This window comes from Balaenoptera ricei, chromosome 6 (genome assembly GCF_028023285.1).
Source record: "Balaenoptera ricei isolate mBalRic1 chromosome 6, mBalRic1.hap2, whole genome shotgun sequence".
NCBI classification, from domain to species: domain Eukaryota; kingdom Metazoa; phylum Chordata; class Mammalia; order Artiodactyla; family Balaenopteridae; genus Balaenoptera; species Balaenoptera ricei.
In genome coordinates this window covers 69,269,920-69,293,529 of record NC_082644.1, presented here as the reverse complement: position 1 = coordinate 69,293,529, position 23,610 = coordinate 69,269,920, and the positions used below count along the sequence as shown (strand labels likewise).

Genomic DNA, 23,610 nt, shown 5'->3' with positions numbered 1-23,610 from the left:
CTTGGCAGACATTAAGTTATACTTTCTTATCCTAGGGAAAAGTATCTCACCTCAGACAGAGGCAAAAGAGAGTAATAAAATCCCTTTCCACGTGTAAAGCAGTTGCCAGTTTCCAAAGGACGTTCCCCTGACACTATCTGTTTGAGCCTCATGCCCCCCTGGGATGGAGAGTACATAGTTATGTCCCCGTTGTACTGAGAAGGAAACAGGCTTGGAGAGACTGTTTCCAGCCCAAGGTAACACTACTGGCAAAGGGCAGAGCCGGATGACGACCCAGTGCTCAGCCGTCTGTAGCACCATGGCCATCTTTCTGTGCAGCAGAAGATGGGAGGAAAGGGTGGACCGTGAAGAGATGTAAATCTGACCATACCACACCCTAAACACTTCCGATGGCTCCATGCTACTGGACTCTGGTTGGGATCACCCAAGAGAAAAGACAACAGGAGGTCAGAGGGAGTGAGGACAGTGAGGTCAGATGACTTATTCTCCTGGCTTCCTCCCTCCCGGGTCTCCATGCATTGGCTGTGTCCCCTCTACCAAAAGCCACAGCTCTTGCTGAGCTTCCATCTCTTATAGCTATGACTATTCTCTCAGGTTTCCAGCAACTACCCCTTCCCCCTCCCCCTTTAGGCCAAGGGGTGGTAACAGGTCCCCACTCTTGGTAGTGCCAGGGTGCTTCACCGTACCGTGTTGGTTGCCTTTACTCTGCCCACGTCACTGTAAATGGTCCTGTTATTTAACTCTTCTAAAACACCTTGTCAGGTGTGCCTTGCCTCTCCTGCAGGAACCCTGGCTGATACACCAACTCATCCTTCAGATCTCAAACAGCTCTCCCTCAGGGAAGACTTCCTTAGCCTTTGCTCCCCTCCCAGGCTAAGTAAAGTCCTCCAGCTCTACGCTTTCTGATCATCACCTACTCAAACCCTTCCTTCATAACATTCATCACAGTTATAGTTTTTCATTCAAAGAGGGATTATTTGATTAATTTCTGCTCCCTCCCCTGGACTGCAAGCTTCATTAAAGGAGAGACCTCTATGTGCTTCTTGGTCACTACTGAATCCCTGATATAGCATGGGGTCTGGCACACAGTAAAAACACTCACTACATCTTTGTTAAACAAACTGAATAAATAAAAATGTGTCTCACTACCACAGATAGGGAACAGATTCATGATCCAAAAGGTACAGCGCGAATCTGTTACCTCCCTGAGAAAGTACCTTCTACCAGCGTAACACATCCTCTTCAATCTTGTGATCTTAAGCATCCTTCAAAGGATGACTTTCTTTGGACATTGCCATATTGTCATTACATTACAATCCAGTTAGCTCTGGTATACAATGTTCCTCTAGAGAGAGAATTCATCCTCAGCTTCCCCTGGATACACAGGCAGCAACTATAAAAATGGCTAATTTGGGGCTTATATGGGGCAGCACCAGAAAATGGTATGAAATCCTTGCGAGGGCTAATGGGGAAAAGTCAACAATTGGTCCATGTAACAGTGGCCAAAAGTTCTGTGAATTTATTTGTAAATAAGGTTTTAAAAATATTAAAAATATAAGGTCATTTTGCTTGTACAGATGATTTTAATTACATGCTCTTATGGTTTCCTAGGCAAAGAAATCTTGCAAAATGTTTGAACAGGTCTAAAAAGCCCCAAGAGGGTTCAAGGCTATTTATTTGGATTCACTAGGCTAAAATTAACAAAGAACATCCAGGTCCTTAAGAAAACATGAAACAAAACTACCCTTGAATAATAAGGTAAAAATAAATATGTACCATTATTTTTATACTTATTATGTACTATGCTTGTTTAGTACTTTTACCTTATTTACTCATGATGACAACTATCTAATGTGGGTACCATTATTTTCTCCATGCTGCAGATAAAGAGACTGAGAATCAGATGGAGTTGAAGTCATACACTTAATAAATGGCAGAGATGAGATAAAAACAAACGTACCTAACTGAAACCCTATGCTCTTAGCCACTCCCTTCATTTTCAATTCTATTTTCTGTGTTGTTCAGGCTACAGTAATATTTGTCCCATTTAGCCTTCTTTTCACCCTAGCAGTTTTATAACTGTTTTCCAATATTGAGGTCCTGATTATCCCACAGTCAATTCCTCCAGTTATGCCAGTTATTATTTATTCATTCTTTCTTTATTTGCTTGAGCATATCAATGGCTGCTCTGAATTGCAATACCCCAACTGTCATTTTTGTATGCCTTATACTCCGAAATTGTGTCCTACCCACCTGGCACTTCCACAGCCATTGCTGCTTCTTCCAGCCATTATTTTATTACATCTGTAGATATCTCCACTGAACCACCCCAAGTTACAAGTACCCCACGCTCTTGCATTATCATGTACTTTATCATCATAGTTACCTGCCACGGGCTCCCTACCCCATACACTGCGCCCAACTATTCCAACATTCAAATTGTTGACCAACAGGGTGACTGAACAGCTTCCAAGCAGAAACAGAATGAGGGAACTACACAGCCTTTTGCAGTCCATCACATCTCTTCCTCTAGCTTTTGTCAAAGAAGGAAAATTCCAAATCACTTCAAGAGTTGCAGAAGACATCCCTTGATGGCCTTTGCAGCTTAGGCTTAAATCTTGTTCAGATAATTAGAACTTTCTCTATGGCAGAAGAATTCTGCTGTGATAGCTCCCCGTTAAGACAGAACTCTACATCTGCTGTGCAGTGAAACCTGCTTTCAACAAAAGGGTTGCCTGTATTTAAATAATGAATAAATAATACTTATGAGCACCCTGTTTCATTCCACCTGGTCTTCTGGCAGAGGATAGATAAACCCTTCACCAATCTTTTAACCACCCTTTCACCAGTTCTCCAACTATTTTTCTCTATTATTACAGAAAATACAAAGATGCTGATCACTCCTACCTTCTCTCTCCATGATTAACCCCCTTCTTATGCTGCCAATAGACTCAGACTAGCTCACTCAGCTCTAAACCCTCAGGCACTCAATCACTCACCAGACATCAAAAGTGTCTTCTATTACCCACTGTGCCAAATACTGCTAGATGCTGGGAACGCAAAGTTGAAAATAACATGACTGTCTACTAGGGAGAAGCATAATGCTGTGTTACAGTGGCAACGATAGTATTATATAATGGACCCAGTGAAACTATGAAGGAGGATTAGTCTACTCTACCAAGGATTCTGGAAAGACTTCACTGAGATGACCCGAGGAGTGAAAATCAAGAGGTAAGTCAATGTGTGCCATCTGAATGGAGGGAGTGGCAGGAGAGCAGTCTGAACAAAGGCACCCAAGAATGACAGAGCCAGTCATGTCTGGGAGGCAGTAAATTTTCTCAGGAGCATGATGTGTGTGTTAGAGGTACAAGTGGGGGCATGGTTGAGAAATGAACATGGCAAAAGCAAAAGCTGATGCTTGATTGTAGATGGTCTTGTATACGACACTAAGAGCTTGGACTTAATCCTTAAGCAAAGAAGGATCATAGAACAGTTTTCAGTGGAAGAATTATTTCATAGTCGTATTTCAGCAGCATCATAGTGGTGGCGTGGATTGGAGGGCACAAGATCAGAGGTTGCAATGCAGACAGTGGTGGTTCCTAATTAACATCAGTCCCTTCTTACTTCCTATCAGAACCTCATTTTATTGCGTATTTATCCTCCTCTGTGTGGTTAACCATCCCCAGTCCCAGGGAGGGGATCCTGATTGGTCCAGGGCAATCATAAGTGGTTCCATTTCTCTTGCCAGTAATCATTACACTTGTGTGTGTGATACAATATTGTTAATGAGACCTGAGGGGAAGTCTGTTGGGAGCTACTGGAAAGGTTTTCTCCCTTCTAAGACAGACGTAAGAAAGATGCTTCTTCTTTCTTGGACATGGTTAAATTGAAATGTGATGCTCAGAGAAATTGGATTAAAACACCTCAGAATCACACTACCTCCAACATTTTAGCCAATTTAAGTAGGCATTTCCTCCTACTGGAGGCCAAAGCCATCTTAACTGGGACAAGTAGGGAAACTAATTGGAAAATATTTGCAATCCTCCAGGAAAGATATAGCAACAATGAGAACAAAGAATCAGCTGTGGGACAAAGGGGAAGAGAAGGAGTTGCAAAACTGCTGGATTAATAGAAGCTAAAGAATTTGGAAACTGGAAAGGAAAAGTCTAGCCTGACTCCCTGGTTCCTGGCTTGGGGGATGTTTATAACACCTTCAGTTTTTGCAGCACGCCAGAATGGAATGCTCGCCTTGCTGGCCGGCCAGAGTGGCCCTAGGAATTGCTTGTACTGGTCTTTGAAACATGGAGCTGAGTTTCATTGCTGCTGCTACAGCTGAAGGAGTTTGCTGCAGAGGCTTCTCCTGTTCCCTCACATTGCTCACGGGTACAATAAAACAGTGCCCACCTCCCTCACGCCACATGCACTTTGTCCCTTGCCTCCTACCGCAGTGCCCCTGTTGCAGCTGAGGCATGGGGCAGGCACGACAGTACCCACTTGGCACGCATGCATGTGCACCATGAAGAGTAGGGAGTTAACACCCTGTGGGGGCGTGCTTCACCAGTGGGAGATGGCAGCCAATGGAGAAATCATTCTCCTTTTCTCCCCTGATGAACTGTTTGAAGACAGAGTGGCTTCATACGACCTCCCTGAAGATGTCCGGTGACAGCGAGTGATCGGTTTTTCATCAAGCTGTGGCCAGCTCAGTAATGCCCTCCCTCACACCTGCTCTCCCTCCTGCTCTGCCTCGCTCCTGCTCCACTGAGATGGCCCCCCCCCCTAAGAAAGTACTACCACGTAAGCCTTTGCCGCATGATCTGTGATTCAGGGAACTGAGGCTAAGAACATGGTGCTACTTAAACAAAATTCAACATGTTTACTGACATTTTTCTGTGATTCTGTCTTTTTCGGGTTTCTGAACTTCTAAATTCTAAACCTAAGCCATCACTCTGGAGTTGAGTGATTGTGTCAATACCTCAGATTTAGGAAATCAAGCAAAAAGAAGATACAGGCACAAGCTCTTAAGTTCATCAATGCCCAATTCCTGGTTCAGTGCTGGAAAAGACCAGGTTCTAGTACAGCAATTTAACTCCTTTTTACTGACTTTATCCTATTTATCCACTTACATTTTTATCCTGGAAAGCAGATATTAAAACAAAGACATCTACTTTAGAAGTTACTGTTGCATAGAGTCTTCTATATAAGCCTTTAACAAAGTCAGTCGTTGCTCCAAACTGGCCCTTCATGGCACTGTCTTAGAGGGAATGGGAAAGGTTTAGAAATTCAACCCTAGGATGTTTCTAAAATGCCTTGACTTCAGTGGGAAGGGAATCCACCAGGCAGAAGTTAATAGTAAGTTAGCCATTAAAACCATACCAGTGAAATATTGATTTTTTTCAAACCTCTTTTTTTTCCTAGTTCCCTCCCATGCGGAGCTGAGGCACTGAGAATTTCACCTTAGCAATCTGTCCCTTCTTTAATGATTTTGCAAGAGTGGCATCTGGTATGACAGTCATTAGTGCCACTTACCAGATATTTCTGGTTCTCCTTATGGGCACATGGTAGAATTGTATCCCTTGCTCTCTGGGAATTAGGAGTGACCACATGACTTGCTTTGGACCATGTAATGTGGTCAGAAGTTAACATGGGTCACTTTCAGGTGGAAGATTTAAGAACCAGGAGTGTGCTTTGCCACGCTCCGCCTCTCTCTGCAACAGGAACTAGTCATGTTTCACATGGAGGCTGCTTCCTCAGCCTGGGTCCTGGAGTGAGAATGAGACAAAATACAGCCCTTAGCTAACCTATAATGGATTAAATGAGCACGATATAAAGCTCTATTGGCTTAAACCACTGAGGTCTGGGGGTTGACTGTTACAGCAGCATAACCTAGTTGACCCTAATAAGCCCAGTTAAGTGCCAGTGATTTCTGATTCAAATTTCCCAGTATGTCCACAGAATTCTGATGCTGTGCTGAGATTTTGGTACAGCAGTTCACTAAATTCTTATAGCCATCATGTGTTAAGTGTTCTTATCCCATTTTAAAATTAACCCCAAAAAGATTAAGGTCACATGTCAGCATCTTGAAAGGTACAGAGACAGGCTTGGAGCACAGCTATCTTGACTAGGAAATCCATCTACTGCATTAAAGCCCCTAGCTCCCTCTTTCCCAAATGCCCTGAAAGACAGTCTGTGATCGTTGTTTATTCAGTCTTCTTGGCTCTCCTTGAAAGCTGCACTTTGCTTTCATACCAAATGAAAGCATTTTCCTCTGCTGATTCTGGCATCTTTCTCCAGTACTCTTACAGGAGCAGATTTTATTCAGGCTCAGGAGAATCCTGGCACAGACACACCATCTGCTTTACTCACATTCAGGAAATCTATGTGGACACCCCCTTAGAGCTTACGGGGCCAAAGAGATCAGTTAAGACCAAGATCCATTTTCTACCTCTTTCTCCTCACCTGTATTACAGAGAATTTATCCCAGGGATGAGTTTTTGTGATATATGACCTAAAGTGAACCTTAGCCTCCATACTAGGTCGAATAGTGTCCTCCAAAATTCATGTCTACCCAGAACCTGTGAATGTGACCTTATTGGGAAATAGGGTTTTTACAGATATAGCAAATTAAGATAACATCATACTGGATTAGGGTGAGCCCTAAATCCAATGTGACTGGTGTCATTACAAGGAGAGAGAAATTTACATAGAGACACAGACACATGGGGAGAATGCCATGTGACAAAGAAGAGATTGGAGTGGTGCATCTACAAGTCAAGGAACACCAAGGACTGCCAGCAACCTCAAGAAGCTAGAAGGAGGCGAGGAAGGATCTTCCCCTGGAGCCTTCAGAGGGAGCATGGGCGTGCTGACACCCTGATTTTGGACTTCTGACCTCTGGAACTGTGAGAGAATAAAGTTCTGCTGTTCTAAGCTACCTAGTTTGTGGTAATTTGTTATGACAGCCCTAGGAAACTAAAACAGCCTCCAAAGTCCAAGCCATAGGGAAACACACACACACACACACACACACACACACACACACTAGACAGAGATATATAGATGTATCAGAGATCATTTTTCACTATCACATCCTGCCCCCATACACGTTCCAAAAATCACAAAGATAAAATAAAATATCAGTTTGATTATCAACCTAAAACACACAGAGAATGGCTTTATGTCGCTCCCAAAATCACTGTGCAGTCCCGGCAGACGTGAGTTCGCATATAGCTCTTCCACTTAGTAGTCGTGTACCTTAAAGCAAGTTAGTTAAATTTATGTATCGCTGGTCCCTTTATCTATACTATCAGGCTAATAATACACCTTGAATTTTGTTGTCGTGTGGTGTGGCGGGCGTTTACCATTCTTCTGTGCCTCTCAGCATCTGAACCCCCTTCCTATGCTTGGAGAATGTCCCACTTCTGGGGCAGCACCAGCCCCCCACTTGGGAAGTTACAGGTGTCTGCTGCTCTCTTCCAGCACCCCTGAAGCTAAAGCACAGGCATGACCGGGGCTCTCCTGATAAGATGCACTTTGCACTGTGAAGCTGACAGTGTGCAGACGCAGGACAGCACAGAATCCACTCAGGTGCGGTCACGGCCACCTCCCGGTTCCAGCAGCACAACAGAGAAAGGTTCTAAGGACAACACTCCAGGGCAGCAGCGGGTGAAGCCTATGCAGGTTGCGGTGCCCACGTCTGGCTGCACGGAGGTCTCCCAGAGATCAATTCTGCAGCACGATTCTGGAAATTATTTTTCGCCTTGTAGCCTCCACGCCTAGCTCTCTGATGATCCCATATCCTTTTCGGAAATTCTTTTTTCTTTTTTTTCTTAAATTAGCAGAGTTGGTTTCTGATGCTGGCAGCTAAAAACCCTGACTAACATGCAAGGATTAAAATGAGATAAGATATGCAAAGCACCTAGCAGGAGTCATGAGTTACTTCCTTTCTTCCCACTTCCCTCCACAGTTCTAAATGAGGATGCTGCTGTCAGTGGTTAACAGCACTCAGGGCGAGATGCGGAGGATTCGGAGAAGAACGGATAAAGACACTGCGGCACACGCACACAATGGAATACCGTGCTGCCTTAAAAAAAAGGAGATCCTGCCATATGTGACAGACAACATGGGTGAACCTGGAGGACATCATTCCAAGTGGAATAAGCCAGACACAGAGGGACAAATACTGCATGATTTCACTTACATGAAGTATCTAAAAGAGGTAAACTCTTAGAAGCAGAGAGTAGATTGGTGGTCGCCAGGGGTTGGAGAGAGAGGGAAACAGAAAAGTATTAGTCAAAGGGTACAAAGTTTCAGTCATGCAAGATGAATAATTCTTGAACTTCCCTGGTGGCGCAGGGGTTAAGAATCCGCTTGCCAATGCAGGGAACACGGGTTCAAGCCCTGGTCCGGCAAGATCCCACATGCCGCGGAGCAACTAAGCCCGTGTGCCACAACTACTGAGCCCGCGCTCTAGAGCCTGTGAGCCACAACTACTGAGCCCGTGTGCCACAACTACTGAAGCCCATGCGCCTAGAGCCCGTGCTCCGCAACAAGAGAAGCCACCAAAATGAGAAGCCCGCACTCCACACGAAGAGTAGCCCCTGCTCGCCGCAACTAGAGAAAGCCCGCACGCAGCAACAAAGACCCAACGCAGCCAAAAATAAATAAATTTTAAAAAAGATGAATAATTCTTACTTCCTAGACATCTATTTCACAGCTTAGTGCCTACAGTTAACAATACTGTATTTATTACTTAAAAATTTGCTAAGAGAGTGGATCTTATGTTAAGTGTTCTTATCACAAAATAACAATAATAGTTATCATTATAAATAAAGAGGACAGGAGGAAACTTTTGGAAGTGATGGATATGGTTATGGCCTAGATCGTGATGATAGTTTCATGGGTGTATACTTATCCCTAAACTCATCAAGTTGTATACATTAAATATGTACAGCTTTTTGTATGTGCTTCATACCTCATTAAAGAGGTTAAACATTTTTTCAGGAAGCAAGACCTGTTTTAACACATGCCAGCACGACTATCTGGCAGGCCTGTGCTGCAGTCTTTATTCCATCGGTGATTAAGGTTGGGCCTCATTAGTGTGCCAGGTTAACCAAATAAAGTAGTAGCAGTGTTCTAAAGTCAGAGAATTTCAGAGCAGGATCAGAGATGGACTCAAGGACATTCGACCAAACTGATGATAAGTCCACACCAAAGAAAACTCAAACTGGAAGAGCCAGAAGCTCAGGCTCTGCAAATCTGAATATCAGCTGACAATCTGAACAGGCTGCTTTGCGTGTTTGTTGTAGTTATTTATGTTTTCTTTTAAGCCTTCAAATCCCTGAATCCCTTCTGCCTAAGCCAACCTCACTTTTGGATGCTCTAAGCAGCTGTCGCAACTGGGAATTCTCTCCTTTAGTGAAAATGCTGATTTAAAAAAAATAATAAGCTCCCGGCTCCTGCTTACTCTCACAAGTTTCCAGCAACTGGTGCCCTGACAAATGAAGCGTCAAAACATTTCCAAATTAAAACCCTACGGCTCACACAACCCCACACAACCCCGTACCCTCAGCAGGATGGACTTTCCCTGCTTGTTCCAAGTGCACACTCAAAAGAAACTAAAAATAGCCATATGGCAATTAACAGAAACTCTGAGGAGGGGGGAGGGGGTAGGTTCCAGCAGCATCAGTTTCCTGGACAGATTCCAAATGGGGTTCTCAGCCAGCAGTGCTCTGGCCAAGGAAGGATTTTCATTAAAACTGCATGGAGGAGGCAGAATGAAGAAATCAAGATTTGAAAGATTTAAAATTATTGCAGCGGTAGAAACTATAGCACCATCCCCAAGACCATCAATAATAATAATACTTGCTATTATGGACTGAGTTGATATTTTAGGCCATGTACTAAGCACTTCCTATGCATTGTATCATCTTGATCCTGCAAGGACTCTAGGAGGTAGCTGCTACGCTCGCAGATAAGGAAATTGAAGCCCAGGGGCTTTAGATAACCTGTTCAAGACCTCAAGGCACACAGGATAAAGGTCTATGGCACATGCACAGCAGGTGGCCAAGCTGGAGTTTGAACTCAGCTCTCTGGCTCCAGAACTCATGCACATAACCAAGGTGCAATGCTGCCTCATACCTGCATGGGGATGTTTAAGTAACCACAATGTTTTCACTCCATCCTTAAGCCCAGAGAAACAAAAGTCTCTCTTGGCAATTTCAACCAACCTTCCCATGGCAGTGCCTTTCAGAGGTTATGTGCATGGGCTCTAAAGTAAGGTTAACTGGGTTCAAATTCTGGCTTTCTCATTTATCAGTTGTATAAAATCAGGTAAATTATCAACATTCTCAGGTCTCAGTTCTCTCATCTCTAAAATGGCAAAAATATTAGTCTTTATGTAATAAAGTTGTAATGAAGATCAAAGGAAACTGCTATAGACTGAATTTTTGTGCCCTCCAAAATCCACATGTTGAAACCCCAATCCCCAATGTGATGGTATTTGAATATGTGGCCTTTGGGAGGTAATTAGGTCACAAGGATGGAGCCCTCATGATGGGATTAGTGTCCTTATAAGAAGAAACAGAGGAGAGCTTGCTTCCTCTCCCTCTCAGCCATGTGAGGATACAGCGAGAAGCCTGCTGTCTACAAGCCAGGAAATGAACCTTCACCAGACATCAGCTCTACAGGCACACTGATCTTGGACTCTGAGAAATCAGTGTTTGTTGTTTAAGACACACAGTCTATGGTATTTTTGTTATAGCAGCCTGAACTGAGACAGAAACTGTATGGAATGCTCTCAGCATGGTGCTTGCAGATACTTGAGTTGCTCAATAAATAATAGCCATTGGTATTGATCATTCTAAACCCATGCCCTTTTAGGGAATCAATTTCAGTGAGAAAGAACACAAGAGCTTAGTAAAAAGGTAGCATCCTCCATGGACTGAGGGGTCATTCGAGGAGGGTCTTCTGTATGATGAAGAAAACAGAAAAGGATTTTTAAACATTTTGGATTTGTGGTGGATTTGATAGATTTGGAGTTAGTGTGACCAACTATCCTAGTCTGTCTAGGACTGAGGGGATTCCTGGGACATTAAAACTGGGACAATTTGCTCCTTCAGTTTCCAGTGGGGAGGAGATACTTACTCCTAGGAGTGGGCAGTACTAGAAGCAAAAGAGGTCATCTCCCCTTCCTCTTTTTATCTCCTAATAGGAGTGACTTATCTGACTGGTGATGCTGGAAAATGGTTTGAGCTTGCATAGCTGGTACTTGGAAGGGGCCAGCCTGCCGATCCTCTACCCAAGCATGTGCTCTTGAGTCCCCCAGGTGGAAGCTTGCTGGGCAGGCTCTGGACTTGTCTGGGGAGACCACATGTTCAGCATACAAGTGAGAGGAAAAGTTCAGTTTGAGGGGGGAAAAAAGGGGTAGGAAGCCTTATGTGGATACAGGCCCAAGCCCCATTCTGCAAATAGCATTACCAAAAATAAAGCTGACATTGTGATTTCTACCTGACATCTGTGTCTATTTCTAAACTGGTTCAGAACTCAGAGGGGGAAAGGGATATAATTAATTATCAGTCATGTGATTAATTATCACCTTCATAAACCCCAACAGATGGATGCCTATTTTATTTCACTGGCAGAAAAACCCATTTCAGGCTGGCAGGAAAAAGGTATTTTGTAGAACCAAATGAGTTTAGAGGTGGGAGTGACCTTAGAGATGATCTGGTCCAATATCTTTGTTTTTACAGATGAATGACAAAATCTATATGAAATTCTGTGAAAAACTCATCAAATGCAAGTAATTTGGGGGAGTGGTCTTTAGAAGCTATAACCAGAATTAAAAACAGATTATAGATAATATAGAAAATAGAAAATAGATTATAGATTAAAACTAAGCAATTTCGGGACTTCATTGGCGGCCCAGTTGTTGAGACTTGGCCTTCCAATGTAGGGGGTGTGGGTTCGATCCCTCGGGGAGCTAAGATCCCACATGTCTTGCAGCCAAAACACCAAAACATTAAAAAAAAAAAAGAAGCAATATTGTAACAAATTCAATAAAGACTTTAAAAAATTGGGCCACATCAAAATAAAAAAATCTTAAAAAAAAAAGCTAAGCAATTTCAGAAGGAGAGAAATTTCCCCAAATAAAAGTATTACAATCAACAGTTGAGAGCTGAATTATTTTAATTGATGAGAAACCTGTAAGACTTAGGTCAGTAAGACTGCTTATCCACAACCTTGAACCCCAGGTAAGGTGTCAAAAGAAACAAGCTTTTCCCCTCCATCCTCACCTTGCCTACCTACCATAACCTGGTCCTCCTCATGAGGAATGCTTATTACTTCCTCACTGCTCACCAGGAATGCCCCACTGGCAAAGCAAGGGTCCTGGTACCTCAAGACATATGAGACCCTTTGGTCAAGCATGGCCATTTCTGGTCTTATCTTTTTCTCTTACCATCACCCTCATCCACCAGAGTACCTATATTTGACTTTTTGAAAATGTCCAGTTTTGGGTAAGCAGGAGAAAGCCCACTTTACCCTGACTCTCCCACTGAAAACAGCTATAAAACCTGGACGGAATGCATGCAGCAGCTACTTGAAGCCTCTGAAAAGTCAATAGTAGCAGGGAGACTGGGAAGGAGGATCAGAACTTGAAATACTACTGATCCATACCCCCTTACCCTCACCCGTGGCCTGAACTCAACACACCAGAAACGGACACCAGGGTGCGGGCAAGAGAGCTGCGGGAGGTGTCCTCTGTTCCGGCTCCAGCTGCGAGAAGGGGAACTCCAAATGCTCAAAGAGAGTGTGCAAATTGTTCTTCCCTTGCTCTTCTTTTTTCTTTTCCTCTCCCCTCCCCTCTCCTCCTCTTCCTTCCCCTCCTTTCTTTTCTGTCCCTTTCCTCCCTTCTTCTATGCTCCAGCCCCCAGAAACCTTGTGGGGGTCATAGCATCACATCAGCCCAAACTATGAGACAGGGGAAACTCCCTCTGCCTTCAATGGTGCCATAGTTCCCAAAAACTGGGGCCAAGCCCCACTGCTTTTTTCCCTCTCTTTGTCCTCTCTCTGCTTGGCGATACCTAGGCGAGGTCATAGACGTGCACGGCAGAGTGAGCTTTTTGTCCAGAGACTAAAAAGTGGTCCCAGGGAACCAGAAAGTATCAGGGAGATCATGGAGTGGAAGGAACTGGGCAAAGAAACCCCATAAAGTATTTTTTAAAATAAATTCCTGTACTCACCCCTCAAACTATACATGCATGGACCTGATCATGAGCACATCAAAACTCTGAGAACTCTGCCTAGGTGCCAGATTGACCATCCAGTGACGTGCACAAGGAACAGAGCCCAGCTGCACTGCTAAGGCCTTGAAAAGTGAAATGACACGGGAACCAGAGCCCTTGGGGAAAATCAACTAGTGGCATGGAACACGCAGTCCGAACCTAACCAGGTTGAATGCATCCTAAATCAGAAATATTAACTCTCTGCATAGGCTTTAAACAAGACCCAGAGTCTCATAATATTCAAAATGTACGGAAAACAATCTAAAATTCTTTGGCATAGGAAGACTCAGGAAAATATCAATTCCCTGGGAATAGATAATCAACTGAAGCAAACACAGCAGTGACACAGATGTTACAATTATCTGGCAAAAACCTTCAAGTAGCTATTATAATAAAGCTCCAAGCAGCAATCATGAACACTACTGAAATCAAGGGAAAAATAAATAGTCTCAGTCGAAATATATGACATAAAGAAGAGCCAAATGGAAATTCTGGAATTGAAAAAATATAACCAAAATTAAGAATTCTCTGATGGGCTCTATAGCAGAATGGACATGACAGCAGAAAGCAACCCATGAGCAAATCAACTTCTAGCTGGGGGCCTATTTATCACTATTTTTTCGTGCGTCTTCTCTCTACTTTAATTAACTATTTCAGCATCATAAACTACAACACAATTTAGTGGCTTGAACAAGAACCAATGTATTATTTCTCCCAACTCTGTGGGAGGGTTGGGCAGTTTCTCTGTTGGTCTTGCCTAGACTCATTCGTGTTCCTGCATTCAGCTGGAGGGCTGGTTAGACAGGAAGGTCCAGGCTGGCCTCAGTTATTGGTCTGGCAGTTGGTGCTGGCAATTGACTGGACTGCTTCACTTCTCCTCCAAGTGACCTCCCAACCTCCAGCAGGCTAGACAGGGCTTCTTCACAGTATGGTGGTCTCAGGGTTCCACCAGGGTGAGCCCAGAAGCCACAAGGCTCATGAAGGCCTAGGCTCTGAAACTCACACAATGTCACCTCTGTCATATTCTGTTGATCAAAGTACATCCCAAGGATTGCACAGAGATAAGGGATAAAAAACTAAACTATCTCTTCATGAAAGGAGCAGCTGTACAACTGCAAATGGGTGTGGATGCAGGGATTGGGATCCTTATTTCAATGTTCTGCCGCATTCCTCCTGGGGAATTAATGCTGCAAATCTCAAAGGCCACGGGTCTACAATTACTATGGCAGTAGAAGAGACTGTGAGGCCCAGAGAAATCTAGTGTTTGCCTAAGATCACAGAGCTACTTAATGGGAAAATATGAAACTAGACCCCATGACTGCTGATTCACTGACCAGTGACCCTGTTTCTGAGATGAGCTGTATAGTATCTTGAACACCTTGGCTGTTTAACAGGTGGTAAAATAAGGGACGACACTTGTACAGAGTGTTAGCAATCATTCATCATTCAGATCCATTCTGTGAAGGAAATAAATGCAGGTACTTGTGGAGTCCATGAAAAAAAAAAAATTGAAGTAAAGTGACACAATAAGGGCTATTCATTACGTAGCAATACAGCTCCTAACCTGTTCTGTGCACCAAAACATAGTGCATTCAGTCTCTTGAGTTCCTGGCTCTCAAAACTTAATTTCTTTACTGAGGTAAAGTTCACATAACATAAAATTAACCATCAACCATTTTAAAGGGTACAATTCAGCGGGTTTTGGCACATTTACTATGTTATCCAACTATTACCTCTGTCAAGACATTTTCATCACCCCAAAAGGCAAGCCTGTACCCACTAAACAGCCACTCCCCAAGTCCCCCTCCCCCAGCCCCTGGGAACCACTAGTCTGCCTTCTCGCTCTGGACTTCTATTCTGGATGTTTCCTATAAATGGAATCATATGTGCTTTTGTAGCTGGCTTCTTTCACTGCATATGTTTTCATGGTTCATCCACACTGCAGCGTGCATCAGCATTACATTCTTTTTATGAATAATATAAGTACAAACAATATTCATAATATTCCATTGAATGGATATACCACATTTTATTTACCTATTCGTCAGTTAATGGGCATTTGGAATGCTCCCACGTTTTGGCTACTGTGAATAGTGCTGTTATGAACATTCACGTACAAATAGTTATCTCAATACCTGCTTTTAATTCTTTCAGTTAGTTAGGTATACAGTCAGAAGTGGAATTTCTGGGTCATATGGTAATTCTATCAAAGCTGAATGTTCAGTCTAGTTTTTTGACAAGGCTTCTTAAAATGGTTTGAGATTAATAACCTGCTGCCAGCATTACCTTATCTCTAAAGTCAGTGTGGTTCTGGAGGATGGCTCTGTGGTAAGTGGCTGTCCTCACAAAATCTTGCATCATGTTCTGCTGCTGAGAAAGGCAGCCATAAAACTGTAAGGAAGAGAGAAGGACAGGGAGGGTAAACATGCCATGAGGCAGGACCTGCACGAGTACTTGGCTCTCACAGCCACCTGGGTCAAGGCAGGCTTGGTCTAACGCATCGGGGGGCCGAGGCTCTGAGACACCCGTGACCTCTCCATGCTGGCCCTATTTGTAGGGCCCACAACTCTAAGGAGACCCCAGAACTTTGCCTCTTGCTTCATACAGTGGATTCAGACCTAGACCTTGACCAGATTGGCGCCCAGGGTCCCCTCCCAAAGCAGAGGCTGAGAGAGCACAGATCAAGAATAACAGAGGCAAGTGAGAGAGAAAGGGGCCAGGGCCAAAAGGGATGGCCCTGATGAGTCCCATCAGCCTAGAGAGAAAGATGGGCCTTGGATAGAAATCCCAGGAGAGGGTGGGGTGGGGTAGAAGGCAGTGGGGGTGGGGTAGAAGGCAGTGACGGTGGCGATCCTGAGGCAAGCCGGTTGGGTGACGTGGTACGTATAAATCCATGAGCATTGACAGTGAGTAATACATATCATCATTGTAATGGCCACCATTTGGTAGAGTTTTCTATGTGCCAGGCACCATGCTAAGTGTTTCACATACATCCTCTAATCAAATTAAATCACCACAACAATCAGATGAAGTATGTTCCTCAGCTGAGGAGACCGAGGCTCAGGAAGATACAGCCACTTGCCCAAGTCCTGACAACTCGCTAAGTGACAGAGACAAGGTTCCAATCCAGGCAATGCCGTTGCTGCTGGTCAGAGGACCACACACCAGAAACCGCTGCGCTCTCGGGACTTCCCTGGCGGTCCCGTGGTTAAGACTCCCCGCTTCCAAGGCAGGGAGCATGCGTTCGACCCCTGGTCGGGGAACTAAGATCCCACACGCCGCGCAGCGCGGCAGAAGAAAAAGAAAAACCCGCTACGCTCTCTTCTCCACCCACCGCCTGGCCCAGGTGTGTGTCACTCGGAAACGACCCAGTTCCACCTGGGACCGCTCCCCTGACCTGGAAGTACTGTGCAGCAGACGCCTCTTCTGTCCGCTGGCTGAACACTGAGTATTCCTTTTCCTCACGCCGGCATCTTTTCAAGGTATTGGAAAATGCGCTGAATTCTGCAAGGAGAAGAAAGCAGATCCATTTCTACACCTTGGAAACCACAGCACTCACCACTGCGCTCGTCACAAAATTCCAGCTGAGAAACTGTTAGAAGATTAAAACGGCGTGTTCACCTCTGAACACACGCGTGACAAGGAGCGGCAAGGCGGGGATGGGTACTACTCTGAGGTGGGACGCCCTTATTTACACTTGTCAGACATATTTGCATTCAGAAATGTCAAGTTTGAGACCATAATGGCACACAGGCAGAGTCTGGGCTCACTGAATTCTCCTGGTACGGTGCTAACAAAGCTCATAGGCTTATTCTCAGTATGTGCTCTGAAGAAGGTGATTGTTGATGATAAGAAAAATAAAATATATGTGAATACAAAATATATATATATATAAGTGAGTTATATATATAAAATCTCATTCTATCATTATAGTGACAAGTTTTGTTTTTTATTTTCATATTTAGTATTCCCTAAGCGTATAGAGAAAAGGTAAAATAACTGGGGATATGTGTATACGAGGAAATGCTTTCTACTGTGTGAGGAAAAAAATACAGAAGTGAAGGCTCAAAGAATCCCAGAACTGATACTACTAATAGATAACACAGCATGCACAGTGGTCAAATTCTGTGACTTCTGCCTTAGAAATGTCTCTCAAAGTCCCGCCCAGTGGTCCTCGCTGCCTGGGGTCTCTCTCCTCTCCACTGCTGGTACTGTGACCGGGTCTCTCTCTTACAGCCCACGTGGGATCCCTAATGCCCACCCAGTCTGGATTCACCATGAGCTCCAGCCCCTCACGTCTGTCCGCCCCTGTGTGCGTGCCCTCCTCGCCCCCATTTCCTGCACACATAAGACCTGCACTACACCCTTACGCGCCCAGCGTGCTGCTGAAGCACTTACACATTTCCAGGTCAGCCTGGGCCTGGCCTGGCTTCTTGACTTTGAAACCCCTGTCTCTTCTGTTTGGATTACCTTTTGACATGAAACTCCTATTCATTCTCCAAGATTCAGTTCAATGAGCATTTCTTCACTACTGTGTTCTACAACACCCATAGGCAGAATGAACTGCTGTAACACACTGGGCCTCAACACTTGGCTACAAACCAGAATCACCTAGGAAGAATTTTTTAATGTAGGTGTTGGACCCTCCACCTATACTGAGTAATTCAGTGCTCTGGTAGTGGGGAGAAGGCATCTCTATTTTTTTCAAAAGCCTCCAGTTAGTTTTCATGTGTAGCCAGGGACCAGAACCTGTGCTCTCATCTCATGCTCTCAGCTTACCATCTTATTTCATATTTTACCCAATTTATCAATTTTTAAAGTGTCCATCTCTATATATGTATCAAACTCTTTCCGGGCATGGTTTGGGGGCACGGTGTCAAGCCTTATTTATCTCTAGTCTTCAGAACATAGTGCTAACGTAACAGCCACCCAGTAACAGGTTGAAAATGTGAATTCAATAAATTTGGGGAAATGATAAATGAACTTGGTGAAATTGTTTCAATTCATCTGTCAATAGATGAATGGATTAAGATATGAGAGATATATATATATATATCATTCAGCCATGAGAAAAATGGAAACCCTGCCACTTGCAACACCATGGATGGACCTTGATGGTATTATGCTAAGTGAAATAAGCCAGAAAGAGGAAGACAAATACTATATGATATCACTTATATTTGGAAACTTTTTTTTTAAAAAGTCAAACTTATAGAAACAGACAGTAGAAAAGTGGTTGCCAGGAGCTACGGGGTGGGGAAAATAGGGAGAGGTTGGTAAAGGGGTACAAACTTTCAACTATAAAATGAATAAGGCCTGAGGATCTAATGTATAACGTGGTGACTACAGTTGTTAACATGTATTATATAATTGAAATTTTTTTTTTTTTTTGGCTGCATTGGGTCTTCGTAGCTGTGCGCAGGCTTTCTCTAGTTGCAGCAAACAGAGGCTACTCTTCGTCGAGGTGTGCGGGCTTCTCACTGCAGTGGCTTCTCTTGTTGCAGAGCACGAGCTCTAGGCACATGGGCTTCAGTAGTTGCAGCACGCAAGCTCAGTAGTTGCGGCACGGGGGCCCTAGGGTGCGCGAGCTTCAGTAGTTGTGTCACACGGGCTCAGCAGTTGTGGCTCACAGGCTCTAGAGCACAGAGTCAGTAGCTGTGGCACATGGGCTTCATTGCTCCATGGCATGTGGGATCTTCCCAGACCAGGGATCGAACCCGTGTCCCTTGCATTGGCAGGCAAATTCTTAACCACTGCTCCACCAGGGAGGTCCCTATATAATTGAACTTTGCTAACAGAGAACTTAAATGTTCTCAACAAAAAAAGGAATAATAAAGTAAAATAAAATACAATAAATTCTCGGATATACTGAAAAACAAAGATGATACTGGATACTATTTACCCAGCTCTAGTCTCCTGGCACCTCTCCAATTCCCTCTGAGTTCTCAGAGATTGCCAGCAGTGGTTTGTGTTACCCCTCTGTGAGTTCTTTGAGTCCTGGGCATCTCAGGTGTTTGGGCTTTCAAAGCCTATGGTAAACTCACTTGTCCAATAAATAGTCTTGTGAATATTCTCTACAGTTTCACGTCTCTATCCTTTGGCGGAAATTTTACCTTTAATACAGCCAAAAGTAATGGCTGCCTAATTTAGTGAATAGGATGTGTGGTGAGTTGCAAAGTACCATTTTGGGTTTAAAAGCAAAATTTTGATATAAAGTAATAAGGATAGTCTGCTTGTGTACCTCACCAATTGTCTTCAAAGGAGAAGGTGAAAGAGAAGCTCCAAAGAAGTTTTGTGTTACACCAGCATTCACGCAATACATAAACAACCTTCCAAAATCAATACTAACTTGGATGTATTGGCTCTGTGTTTGCTATTTTTAAAAAATCCAATCGTATTACATTATACACACTATAATCATCACTCTGTAATCCTGGCACAGGGACCACATTTGATAAACCAAAAATCAGGGTCTCTAGTTTGACCAGTTTTATGGGATTTAGGAAATTAGAAGTCAGATATTGGCAAGTCCAGGAATCAACATCAATTAACTCTTGACTATTGTGAATTCTGTCACAACGGCTGCCAAGAGAATGTTCTCTTCACAAGTCACCCTTACCTTTATTTTAATGGTTAAGTTAATGTGTGTAAATAAAAGAAATGTCTGTGTTTCCACCTGATGTATAACGATAGAAAAAAAATCACATATTAAAAAGGAAAAGAAATTTAATTGTTTATTTCTCCCCTTTCCTCAGTCTCCAGAAGAAAGGACTCTGGTAGCCACTAAAGACACTGTCTTAGTCCGTTTGGGTTGCTATAACAGAGTGGCACAGAGTGACTTATATAAATAACAGAAATTTATTTTGATTATAAATGAACTATTCAGTTCACTCATTTATAATCAGTAGGAGAGACTGTCTAGATGTTGGGGCAGCTCTATGATTTGGGTCTGTAACATGTAATAACTGAATTCAGTACCCTAGTTTTATGTTAAGCTATTAGGATTTTCTTGATAAAAGTTAATCCCCCTGCCTCCCCAGCCTACCTGTATTTCTCTTAATGACTTCTGGGTCCTGAGCTCCCTGTGCAGTCTGAAGAAGGTATTGCAGTCAGAACCATGTATTGATGATAAAAGCCTCTGGTAGCAATAAAAGTTGTCCTTAAAAACTGTTCTGGAGGCTGGAAGTCTGAGATCAGGGTGCCAGCATGGTTAGGTTCTGGTGAGGGTTCTCTTCTGAGATGCAGACTACAGACTTGTGTCTGTGTCCTCACATGGTGGAAGGAGCAAAGGAACTCCCTGGGGTCTCTTCTGTAAGGATGCTAACCTCATTCATAAGGGCTCCACCCTTATGATCTAATCAGTTCCCACCTATACCTGAGACTGCTATGCCTTTCTCCGGAAACACACATAGAATATATCTGTATAGGAAATTTCCTGAAATTCAATTTGCATTTATCTAACTTTGGGAGCAGGAATGAAGAAGGTATGGAAACTTTTTTATGTGAATATTATGTTCCTCTTCATTAAAAAAAGAAGAAAAGAACAGTAATACTGACATTTAGGAGTTCAGACCATGAATAGATTTTGACTTAAATTGCACCATAACCAAAGATAATTGATTCTGCCAGTGATACCTAACTAGAACTTTTTGATTAATTAAACTTTCACTGCCAACTGGGCCCAAATACTTTAGTTCACACACCTCTGATGAGGAAATAAATAGGAGAAAATAAATCCTTGATTCTAAGGACCATGAAACCAGGAGAAGCAGAATTGAATGGGGGCACGTGGTCAGTTTTGTTCCCTTTTTTGTATACTGACTATAGGAAAATAGATACCTTTTACTTCCTTCCCAGTAAAAAGACCTTAATCTGGCAAATCTGAGCTGATGGACTAGAGAGAATTAAAATGGGCTATCTGTAAATTATTCAAGATAGTCCAAAAGCAGCTCTGCAATAATGTCTACAGTTTGACCTTTTAAAAAAAATCCATACCATGATTATCATATTGTCAGTTGTGGATTTTCCAGTATAATTTTGGGACATGTGGCCAGAACAGCTGAGGCAGTCAGACAGGTATCACCCTTTCCTGGCACAGAAAGATGCTACATCTTGGTAAATAAACTCTGTATGGCAAGCACCACAGACAGTATCACTTGTAAATAGTAGCTATTTAAGAGAAGCAAGCAAACAAAAACAGATCCCTTCAATCTGGTCTTTTAGGAGTAACAGAACAAAAAGGAAATGCTGTGTCTGAGTAGTCTTTAACTGATCCTTGAGTATAACTACATGCTAAAATTGAAAGTAATGGTTTGTCAAGAAAGAACCTAAGTCAAGTCTGAGAATCAAAGTGGAATAGTTAGAATCATGGCTGAGGCATGGAACTGTCAAGTCCTTGGTTAATATCTATATGATAGAGAAAATTACATCTACGTATTGTGCTGAGAAATGACAAAATGTGATGGTTTACAGCCAGAGTAGTTACAGTGCCAGTTCCACCAGGCCATTCTCTTCAGAAACAGTGCGGATAAACGTGTCCTTTGAAAGGAGTTCCCATTTTACTCATAATCCATGCTGTGTCCGAGGCACTTGGCTTTTACTAGCAATTGAGGGTGTTTCCCCATCCTTATCTACTCTGCCCTCAGACCTCTGGAAAACACCCCACAGGGATCTCCTTATTCCAGAGCAGTGGTTCGGAGCCATATCCTCCCACCTTTTCTGCTCTAAGCAGTTAAAGGAGACAATATGCAAATGTGAATACCATTTAAGTTTTATTATGTTCTCAACAGCTGGCCTTTCTTTACTCTCCTCTGGGAGTCATCCTGGCTCTACAGAATTAATGGCATCTTTCAAACAAATGGTGCCTGCAGATCAAAAGTCTCCTCCATCCAAAAAAAAAAAAAAAAAAATGAACTCCTTGCTAAAATGTTTTCCAAAGGCATAATCACCTGCTGGATTTAAAGATCCCTTCACTCCTCTTACCAAAAGTCTCTCCCTCTAGTTTGGAGAACTGAAGAAGAGAAGATGGGTTACTATTACTGCATCTTATTTTGGAACCTCCAGTGAGCATTACTATAGACAATGTCTGTCCCCCCGGAAAATCATACCTAGTCTCCAATGTGATGGTAGTTAGAGGGTAGAGCCTTTGGGAAGTGATTAGACATAAAGTAGATTCTCTGAGTGCCCACCATACATAGCATTACTATAAGACACTGTAGGTTTCTATTGTATACATGAGAAAACTAGAAAAATGGACAGCTTCCCCAAACTTCAAGCTAGTGCTTTTGTCTCCTCTTTAAAATAAATTTGTTAGCATTTCTTAAGAGCAACTGCCAATCAACCTCTCTTAAAATAAATATGCTTATAAGCTCTAAGAAATCAAATGTATTTATTTGGTTTTGCTCTCCTCTCAAAGCCTTACAATTAGCAACCAAACCTATAATTCATAACCTATGTAATACTGAACTAAAATTATTCTTGTACAAACAAAACATTAGTACAAAGCACTGGAAAGGGCTATTTGGGAGTATTTTGTATATCTGTCATATCTCTAAATATGAAGAATCTTATGCAAAATAACTGGATTACAAATCTTATCAAACATCAGAGGCAATCTACATGCATGTCTTTAACCAATTAAACACTTTCTGAGATGACCAGCAGTGACCAAAACATTAGTAAAATAGTGAGCTTCACCATTTATGAAAGTAAGGACAGTTTGCTCATTTGTCTCATTTGTCTGAATACTGAGCCAGTTGCCCAATCCCTGTGGGATCCTAGCACACTTGCCCTGACACTCCACCCATCAGCAAGGAAAGACCAAGATCTGAGAACTGTGTGGTTCCCAATAAGCAGAAGGATCAGGGGTCAGCCTTGGACAGAGGGATAAGTGACTAAGCCAAAGCAGGAACAAAATTCTAAGGAAAGGATATCAGTGAAAACTCTTTTGTTGGCAAGAGGTGGAAATTCAACTAAGTTTAACTGAAACAGGAACGTTATGGCTCACCAAACTGAAAAATCCAGGATTAAAATTCCATTTTCTAGAACGGCTGTGTCCAGGAGTTCGAATGATCTTAAGTCCCACCTCACCACCCCCTTCTCTTTCTTTCCCTTTCTCTCTCTCGCTCTTGGTCTCTCGCTCTAGTTCTGTACTTCTCTGTTTTACCTTAAGGTTCAGGCGGGTTTCCCCTCCCACAGGGCAAGATGACTATCATCATCTCCAGAACAACACTGCTACTAGCTTAGCAAGCCCAGTCCTTCCAAAATGTTCCAACAAAAGCCCCAGATTAAGTCTCATTGAACCAAGTTAAATTAAAGACCCATCTCTGAA

At 43.0% G+C, this 23,610-nt stretch overlaps 1 protein-coding gene across 1 annotated transcript in view; it reads right to left on the bottom strand.

Annotated features, from left to right (window-relative positions):
* LOC132367085 (histone-arginine methyltransferase CARM1-like) overlaps nt 1–23,610 on the bottom strand; it is a 248,593-nt gene that overhangs the window by 74,587 nt on the left and 150,396 nt on the right. Inside the window, exons 3-4 of the mRNA XM_059924811.1 lie at nt 16,678–16,784; nt 15,567–15,671 (exon numbers count right to left, since the gene is read on the bottom strand). Coding sequence (XP_059780794.1) covers nt 15,567–15,671; nt 16,678–16,784 — 212 coding nt within the window. The remainder of the gene's footprint in view (nt 1–15,566; nt 15,672–16,677; nt 16,785–23,610) is intronic.